Genomic DNA, 10,285 nt, shown 5'->3' with positions numbered 1-10,285 from the left:
ATGCTGCTTGGCCTGCTGTGTTCATCCAGCCCTGCACCTTGTTGTCTGGGATTTTTCTTACTTTTTTTAAGTGTGAAGTTATCCTCTGGACATAAAATAGTAAAGTTGTCATCATTTTACCAAATCATAGGGCTCTACTCTCAAAGAGATGACTGACGATAGTTTAACCTGAGGGTTGCCATGTCTCAGGCAAGAGGAGAGGCTAGGAAGAAGAGTCTTTCATTGTAACCTCAGCCAGTGCAGGAATTGAATCCACAGTGTTGGCATCAATCAGCATTGCAAACCAGCCATCCAGCAAACTGAGTTAACAACCCCTCCCCGGGCGCTCTCAGCATACTGAAGATAAATTACAATATATTCTGAATAGTGAGGGACTTGAAACTGTGGAAGAGCTGGGAGATATTGGAGTGCAATTGTAGAAGTGATTCAGAGCTGGTGGAAATTAAAAACAATTTAAAATATTAATTTGTTAAGGTGCTATAATATGTAAGATAAAAGTTATGTTGGTGTTATACAAAGTCTTGGTTGACCCCATTTAGGGTAGTGTCTTCTGTTCTGTGTTATGCATCTAAGGAAGGATAGGTAGACCTTTGAGGGGGTGTAGTGCACATTCACCAGATGGATATATGTACATTAAGAATTATACAATGGAGGGGAGGTAATGGTCCAGTGGTATTATTGCTTGACCATGAAACCAAAAACTTGGTAAATGTTCAGGGGACTTGGGTTCAAGTCTCACCATGGCAGCTGGTGGTATTTGAATTCAATTTAAAAAGAAATGGAATTAAGAATCTACGGATGACCATGAAACCATTGCCGATTGTTGGAAAAACCTGTTTGGTTCACTAATGTTCTTCAGAGAAGGAAATCTGCCATCCTCACTTCATCTGGCCTACATGTGATTCCAGAGCCACAGCAATGTGATTAACTCTCAAAAGCCCTCTGAAATGGCCTAGAAAGCCACTCAGTTGGATCAGTCACTACAAAGGCTCAACAAAGACATGAAACCGGAGTGGAGCACCTGTAATAGACCTGAGTCCTGAGAAAGATAATGGCAGAAACAGCTCTGTCAAAAGAACAAAAGAGAAATACGGCAGAAGAAAAGACCTTTTCGGCCCTTCAAGCCTATGCCGATCATCATTCCCTGACTAAACTAAAAAAACAAACCTACTGCCCTTATTCAGTCAGTATCCCTCTATTCCCTTCCTACTCATGTAACCATCCAGACACCTCTTAAATGTTGCCAATGTCCCTGCTTCCACCACCTCCTCTGGAAGTGCATTCCAGGCTCTCTGCATGAAAAACTTTCCTTGCACATCTCCTTTAAACTTTCGTCTTCTCACCTTGAACGTATGCCCCCTTGTAATTGAAACTTCAACCCTGGGAAAAAGCCTCTGACTATCCACCCTATCTGTGCCTCTCATAATTTAGTAGGCTTCTATCAGGTCTCCTCTCAGCCACCGTCTTTCCAGTGAAAACAGTCCTAGTCTTTTTAACCTTTCCTCATAGCCAGTGCCGTTGAGACCAGGCGATATCCCGTGAACCTGCTCTGCACTCTCTCCAAAGTTTCCACGTACTTCTGGTAATGTGGTGACCAAATACTCCAAATGCGGCCTAACAAGGGTTTTATATGGCTGCAATATGATTTGCCATCTCTTGTAATCCATGCCCTGACCGATGAAGGCAAGCATGCCATATGCCTTCTTAATCATTTTGGCTACCTGTGTTATCACTTTTAAGGAACAGTGGACCTGCACACAGTTGCCCAGTCTCGAGGGCATTGGCTATGAGGAAAGGTTAAAAAGACTAGGATTGTTTTCGCTGGAAAGATGGCGGCTAAGAGGAGACCTGATAGAAGTCTACAAAATAATGAGAGGCATAGAAAGGATGGATAGTCAGAGGCTTTTCCCCAGGGTTGAAGTCTCAATTACGAGGGGGAGCAGGACCCTGTAGAGTCCTCCTTCCTAATATTGGGGGGCTAGTGCCAAAATTGAGAGAACTGCCTCACAGACCAATCAAACAGAAGCTTGTTAGTCATAGTCTCGGAATCATACCTTACAATGTCCCAGACGCCACCACCACCACCCCTGGATATGTCCTGCACAACTGGCAAGACAGGCCCAGCAGAGGAGGCGGCACTATTGTATACAGTCGGGGGGAGTTGCCCTAGGAGTCCATAACATTGACTCCAAACCCCATGAAGACCCATGGCTTCAGATTAAGCATGGGCAAGAAACTTCCTGTGATTATCCTCCTTCAGCTGATGAATCAGTACTCCTTCATCTTGAACAACATTTGAAGGTAGCAAGAGTGCGAAAGATACTCTGGGTGGGGAATTTCAGTGACTACCACCAAGAATGAGTCAGTAGCAGCTGACTGAGCTGGTTGGGTCCTAAAAGAACTAGGTCTGCAGGAGCTAGTGAAGGAGCCAACAAGAGAGAAAAACGTACTTGACCGAATTCTTACCAATCTGCCACCTGCAGCTGCATCTGTCCATGACAGTAACAGTGACCGCCAAACAATTCTTGTGGGAACAACGTCTTGCTTTCACATTGCGAACACCTTCCATTGTGTTATGTGGCACAGTCACCATGCTAGACTACGAACAGTTATAGAAACTCAAGAGTGGGTATCCACGAGGCACTATGGGCCATCAACAGCAGTAGACCTGTACTCCAACACAATCTGCAACCTCATGACCTTGCATATCCCCCACTCAACCATTACCATCAAGCCAGGGGATCAACCCTGGTTCAATGCAGAGTGCAGGAGGGCATGGTAGGAGTATACCTAAAAATGAGGTGTCAACCTGGTGAAGTGACAACACAAGCCTACTTGTGAACCAAAGAACGTAAAGTAGCAAGTGGTAGATTGAACTAAGTGATCCCAGAACCAATGGTTCAGATCTAAGCTCTGCAGTTCTGCCACATTCATTCATTCATGAATAGTAATGGACAATTAAACAACTTGCTGGAGGGGGGATACTCCACAATATCTCCATCCTCAATGATGGGCGAAGCGCAGCACATCAGCGTAAAACATAAGGCTGAAGCAATCGCAACAATCTTCAGCCAGAAGTGCAAAGTAGATGATCCAACTTGGCCTCCTCCAGTAGTCCCCAGCAACACAGATTCATGTCTTCACCAAATTTGTTTCACTTTACTTGATATTAAAAAATGGCTGGAGGCACTGAATACTGGAAAACCTGTCGGCCCTGATAGCATTTCATCCATTGTACTGAAGGCCTGTGCTCCAGAACTTACCACTTCCCTTACCAAGCTGTTCAGTACAGTTACAACAGTGGCATCTACCCAAGAATGTCAGGTATGTCTTGTACACAAAAAGCAGGACAAATCCAACTCATCAGTCTACTCTCAATCATGAGTAAAGTGATGGAGAGTGCCATCATCAGTGCATTCAAACATCTGGTCAGCAATAACCTGCTCAGTGACATTCAGTTTGGGTTCCGCCAGGGCCACTCAGGTTCTGACCTCATCACAGCCTTGATTCAAACATGGTCAAAAGACTTGAATTTGAGAGGTGTGGTGAGTGTGACAACTCTTGATGTCAAAGCCACGTTCAAGCGACTGTGGCATCAAGGAGCCCTAGCAAAACTAGAATCAGTGGGAATCATGGGCAAACTCTACACTGTTTGGAGTCAAATGTAACAGATAGGAAGATAGTTTTGGTGGTTGGAGGTCAGTCATGTCAGCTCCAGGACATCTCTGCAGGAGTTCCTCAAGGTAGTATCCTAGGCCCAACCATTTTCAGCTGCATCATGAATGACCTTCCCTCCATCGTAAGGTCAGATATAAGGATGTTCGCCAATAATTGCAAATGTTCAGTATCATTGGCAACTCCTCAGATACTGAAACAAATGCAACAAGATCTAGCCAATATCCAGGCTTGGGCTGACAAATGGTGAGTAACATTTATGCCACACGAATGCCAGGCAATGACCATTTCCAATAAGAGACATTCTAACCACCACCCCTTGACATTCAATGGTGTTACCATCAATGAATCCCCCTCCGTCAACTTCCTGGGGTTACCATCGACCAGAAACTCAGCTGAACTTGCCGTATAAATGCAGTGGCTACAACAGCAGGTCAGAGGTCAGGAGTACTCCAGTGAGTAACTCACTGCCTGACTCTGCAAAGCCTGTCCACTATCTTATAGATGTGTTGGAATACTTCCCAGTTGCCTGGTTGATGCAGCTGCAGCAACACTCATGAAGCTTGGCACTTGCCAGGACAAAGCTGTCTGCTTGAATGGACCACATCCACAAGTATTCACACCCTCCACCATTAACACTCAGTAGCAGCAGAGTGTGCTCTCTATACAATGCACTGCAGAAATTCACGAAAGATCGTTAGCACCTTCCAAATCCACGATCACTTCAAGCGTTCCCCTTCAAGCCACTCACCGTCCTGACTTGGAAGTGTATTGCTGCGCCTTCACTGTTGTTGGGTCAAAATCCTGGAATTCCCTCCCTAAGGGCATTGTGAGTCTGCCAATAGCATATGGACTGCAGTGATTCAAGATGGCAGCTCACCACCACCTTCTGAAAGGCAACTAGGGACAGATAATAAATGTGAGCCGGCCCACGTTCAACAAGTGGATAAAAAAAAATTCAGGATACACAGACTAGATTGAGTGATGACAATATCTATTTGAGATCTACAATATTATACAAGTCTTTAATAAGAAAACCTATAGAAAAGCCCTATCTTCTAGTGGGTGAGTTCATGCTAAAGTGATAGAAACCTAAAGTTTGAGCTTATGACATTCAGCGATTATGCCAGGAAGCACATCTTCGCATAAAGAATAGTTAAAATCTTCTGAATCCTGAGAGCTGTTAGGAATGACTATGTATGCAGAGTCTATAGAATAGTCAATTGAACATTCCAGAACTGACATTGACTTTTTGATTAGCAAGGGTACAAAAGAAGACTGAGCCGAGTCAAGTAGATTTAGTTAAGATTCAACTTAACCATGGCCCAGAGGAATTAGTTTGAACAGTTGAGTGGCTTGCTTCACATCCTATGTTGCTAAGCACAGTGAGTGATCTTCACATATCTTATTCCCAGGTCCGCTGACTCTGTGTCCCTGTACTACAGAATTGAACATTTCCTGTTTCTAACCTTATCCCCACACTTGTGATTTCTGCAGCTTCATGCTCGTTAGGTGCTGCATATGCCTCCATTCTCTTGACTCAAGATCATCTCAAAGTCCGCAAACAGTTTGGGAAACCTCTTGCCAGCAGTCAGGTATAAAAGACCTTTCTGTACAGGTGTGGTTCTTGTAGCGTGTTATGCATGAATGTGGAGTAAAATCATTTGGCAGTACTTTCAAGTTTCTCCAGGTGCAGGAATCCCACTCCTAATGGAACAACATTGGATTTAAAATGATGTTCAGAATGTGGCTATTCAAAGCTTGTGCTGAACGAAATGCAGTGTAACTGCCACATTAGCTCATTAGAGCCACGTGACATCATTCAAAGTAAATTAGCAAAAACAATAGTGATTAAGCACACTTTCCATTATTTTCTTGACTATCTTTCAATATTGCATGGTGGGGGAGTGAAGGAGGAGTCACTTCAAAATTGAATGGAATAAGTATGTGTAATCTCACGTGGACTATCCTAATTATATCAGTTTAAAATCAATATAATGAAACCACAGTATTACTGTTAATATTTGTCAATAAATATATAGTTAATCAGCTGAAACTCTAGTTCTGTCAAAAGGGGAAGGAAGAAATAGTAGAGATAAGTTGAGTGAAACCCTTGATGGTTCAGTGTGCAAGCACTTAGCAGGTTAAAGGGCCAGACTGTCTGCTGTAAATGATAATAAAGTTGTCATAGAATGTGATGGCAGGCTATTCAGCCCACACCGATCCTCCAAAAAGCATCCAACCCAGATCTATCCCCTTACCTATCCCTGTAACCCTGCATTTCCCATAGCTAATCCATCTAGCCTACACATTCCTGGACACTATGGGCAAGTTAGCATGGCTAGTCCACGTAACCTGCACATCTTTGTGGGAGGAAACTGAAGCATCTGGTGGAGACTCACGCAGACCCAGGGAGAAGGTGCAAACTCTACACAGGGAGTCGCTCAAGGCTGGAATTGAACCCAGGTCCCTGGCACTGTGAGGCAGCAGTGCTAACCACTGAGCCACTGTGCTGCCATTTGTCTTGAGGCTTGGAGGCGGAAAAACTCGCCACAGCAGCTGGGGAGTTCAAATTCAATGAATTAAATTAATTGTATACATGTGGTATAAAAGCTTTTTGTCAGCAATGATGACCATAAGATTACTGAATTGTCTTAAAAAGCCGTTAGGTTCACTAGGTTCCTTACATATATATGGGTTGACTTTTAATTGCTCACTGGATTGCCAACCAAGATCTTCAGCTGTCATTAATAAGAGATGACCTAACTGAAACATATCGGCTCTCTGCTGGTGCAGTGGTGGTGTCCCTACCCCTTGACTGAGAGACTCTGGTTCAAGTCCCACCTGCTCCAGACGTGTGTAATGGGTTGATTAGAAAAATAGGTTGAAACACGTACAATTCTTGGGAGGCTTGAAAGGATAGATACAGAGAGGTTGTTTTTTCTTGGCTAGTCCAGAGCCAGAGGGCAGAATTTCAGAGTAAGGTGTCACGCATTTAAGACAGACAAGGAGAAATTTCTTTTCTCGCAGGGTAATGAATCTGTGGAATTCTTTCCTAGAGAGAGCTGTCAAGGCTTCATCATTAAGTATATTCAAAGATAAATTTTTCATCAGGGAATTTGAGGGTTATGGGGGAAAAGGGAGGAAAGTGGAATTGAGGAGCATTGCATGGTGAAGCAGACCCAAAGAGCTGAATGACCACCTTCAGCTCTTGCATCTTATGGCCTTGTACCAAATTGCTGTCAACAAGCTAAATAAAAATTAAACTGGAGCATCTGTGCCAACCTAGACATAGAATGTGACAAATGCACACTATGCTCGGTCAACCCTGTAAAGTCCTGCTCACTACTACCTGGGCACTTTGGGTTAGTTTTGGGAGCATTCTCCATCTAGCAATGGCATATTTTGGCTGCAATATATGCCATTTACAAGGTGCACTACAGCAACTCACCAACGCTCCTTCAACATCACCTCCCAAACCTACCATCTCAACCATTTAGAAGGATAAGGGCAGCAAGTGTATGGGAACATCACAACCTGCAAGTTCCCCTGATTCACACACCATTTTTACTTGAAAGTATATCACTGTTTCTCCAGTTTTCCTGAGTCACAACTATGGACCTTTATTTCTAGCAGCACTGGTGTATCTGCATCAGGTTGATGACTGTACAACTGTTTCAGAGACGTGAATCACATTTCATCCATCATCTGGGGAATATTTTAGTTACAGTAATTTGAGGCAACATATTGCCTTTTGTTAAAGGCAAATTGTGTTTGATTAACCTAATTGAATCCTTTCATGCAGTAGCATTGAAAGTTGTTGAGGGTAACGCGATTGAAGATGTGCATAGAAACTTTCTAAAGACATTTGATAATACCATGCAATTAACATGTTTGCAAAATAGGGTTTCATCAATTAAGGAGACAATGGCAACATGCATATAAATTAGCTAGGTAGAGAAAGCTGAAACTAATGATGAACATTTGTCTCTCAAAATTTGACAGTATTCCCGAGGGGTCAGTATTAGGATTCGTGCTTTATATTAATTTTTTGGGGATGTAGAGTGTAATTTTGAAGCTTGCAAATGTCATAAAACTTAGAAATGCATTAAGCAATGGGGAGGATAGTAATTACTTCATGACCCAAGTTATGAAGTGGGCAAACATGACAGATCTGACTTATCATTTCACACAGTGATCTGTGTTGTGTTTTCGTAGGAAGAGTAGAGGCAATGTAAACTAAATGGTTGCAATTTCAAAATAGTAAGCAGGAAAGGTGTAATTAAACAAGTTAGAATTGTTCAACTTGGAGCAAAGAAAATTAAGAAGAGTTTTGATGTAGAATTACTCAAAACAAAAAAGCGTCTAAATAGAATAAGATAGACTATTCCCAGTGACAGAGGAATGTACAAATTCAATATAATTAGCCGAAAAAACAGAAATATAATGAAATATTGTGATCTCGATTGTACTGTACTTGAGCTGGTGGCAATTAATTTCAATGGTAACCATCAAAAAGAACTTGGATAAATGGCCCCCTGGAGAACCGAAAGTGACTCACCATGTTGGCTCTTGGAACTTAATTGAAAACACAGTTTGTATGATTTTTTAAGTTCGTGGTGTGACTGCATTGTTGTTCAGTTTTGATGTATTTCTGTTGCAGTATCTGCAGTTTAAACTGGCTGAAATGGCGACCGGATTGGTAGCAGCTCGTTTGATGGTGCGTAATGCTGCTGCAGCTCTCCAGGAGGGTCGACAGGATGCAGTAGCCCTGTGTGCGATGGCCAAACTCTTTGCAACTGATGAATGTTTCACGGTAATTCTCTCACATCCTGTCAGCTCTTCCAGTCTTCGTGAAAAACGGTGCAGAGGATTAAACATGACATTGGCTGGACAGCCTGAATACATAATAATGACATCAAGGCCTCAGCATTGCAGCAGACCTGTATTTGATCCTTTTGTGCTATAGAGAAGTATTTAAATTTCTGAAGGAAATAAAAACCGAAAGAACTGTGGATACTGTAAATCATAAACAAAAATAGAAATTGCTGGAAAAGCTCAGCAGGTCTGGCAGCATCTGTGGAGAGAAATCAGAGTTAACGCTTCGGGTCAAGTGACCCTTCCTTAGAACTGGGGCACTGGAGGTAAAGAAGGAAAAAGTAGATAACTAAAACAAGGGTAATTATAGGGCTGTGAAGAGAGCAACATGCAGTAGTATTAATTTTGGATTACAAAGCAAGAGCACAGTGATAATGGGCTATCTTCTGTGCTGTGAACTTGTAGATTCATTTCATTATGGAAAGTAATTCATCAGATATTGGAGGAGCTCAGTCCAGTTAGCACACAGCAAAAGTGGTGAGCGATCATCTTGAAATGCTGTAATCCATGCAATAACGGTATATCCACAGGGTTGTTAGGTAGGATGCTCCAGGATTTTGTCACAACTGGAAAGTATATGCCACTGATCATAGAGTTATTCAGCATAGAAGTAGGCCCTTCTGCCCCCAGTACCTGTGCTGACTAACAAACGTCAAATGATGCTAATCTCATTTACCTGCCCTAGCACTTTTTCAGTGCTTGTCTAGATGGATCTTGAATTTTGAGAGACTACCTGCCACCTCAGATAGTGTGTTCTATATTTCTACCATCTGGGTGAAAATATTTTTCCTCAGATCCCTTTAAAGCATTTATCCTCACCTTAAAACTTATGCCCTCTGGTCTCAGACACATCTGCCATGGAGAAAAAATTCTCATGACCTAACCTGTCTCTGCTTTTATAATTTTCTATCAGATCAATCCTCAGCCACTTCTCCACCAGGAAAAACAATCCCAGCCTATCCAGTCTCTTGTGATAACTGATATTTTCCATTCCAGGCAGCTTCCTGGTGAATCTCTTCCACTCCCTCTCCAGTGCAGTCACATCCTTACGATAACATGGCAACCAGAACAGCACACGGTATTCCATCTGTGGCCTAATCAATGCTCTATAAACTTGTGACAAGACTTCCCTGTTCCTATGTTCTACACCCCATCTAATGAAGGCAAGCATCTTGTATGCTGCCTTCACCACCTTGTCTACCTGTGCTGACACCTTCAATGATATGGTTGATTGATTTTATTGTCATGTGTACCGAAGTACAGTGAAAAGCTTTGTTAACGAGTGGTGCTGGCAGATCACAGCAAGCAAAGGATGTACAGATCAAAAAGACTTACAGGCATACAGATTACATTGCAAGTTACATTATTTGAGGCTAGAGTCCATTCGACAGTCTGATAACGGCTGGAAAAACGCTGTTCCTGAACCTGCTTGTGCGTGTGTTCAGGCTTCTGTATCTTCTGCCTGACAAGAGGTTGTAGGAGATCGTTAGCGGGGTGTGATGGGTCTTTGATGATGTTGGCCACCTTTCCGCAGCAGCGAACTGTGTAAATAAAACCGTGGCTGGAAGGTTGGCTTCCGTGATGGTCTGGACTGTGCACACCACCTTCTAGTTTTTTACTGGCCTGGGCAAAGCAATTGCCATACCAGGCCATCATGCATCTGGACAGTATGCTTTCAGTGGTGCATCTGTAGAAGTTGGTGAGGGATCTTATGGACATGGCAAATTTCCTG

General features: G+C 42.8%; 1 protein-coding gene across 4 annotated transcripts in view; it reads left to right on the top strand.

Annotated features, from left to right (window-relative positions):
- acad8 (acyl-CoA dehydrogenase family, member 8) overlaps positions 1–10,285 on the top strand; it is a 98,451-nt gene that overhangs the window by 48,679 nt on the left and 39,487 nt on the right. For 3 of the 4 annotated variants that reach the window (XM_048615583.1, XM_020517430.2, XM_048615585.1), the window contains 2 exons: positions 5,173–5,270; positions 8,339–8,491. In XM_048615583.1, coding sequence (XP_048471540.1) covers positions 5,173–5,270; positions 8,339–8,491 — 251 coding nt within the window. The remainder of the gene's footprint in view (positions 1–5,172; positions 5,271–8,338; positions 8,492–10,285) is intronic. The other variant, XM_048615584.1, reaches the window with a different exon arrangement.

This window comes from Rhincodon typus, chromosome 32, assembly GCF_021869965.1.
Source record: "Rhincodon typus isolate 14 chromosome 32, sRhiTyp1.1, whole genome shotgun sequence".
Lineage (NCBI taxonomy): Eukaryota > Metazoa > Chordata > Chondrichthyes > Orectolobiformes > Rhincodontidae > Rhincodon > Rhincodon typus.
The sequence above is the reverse complement of the archived record's forward strand: the minus strand, read 5'-3'. Positions and strand labels throughout refer to the sequence as shown.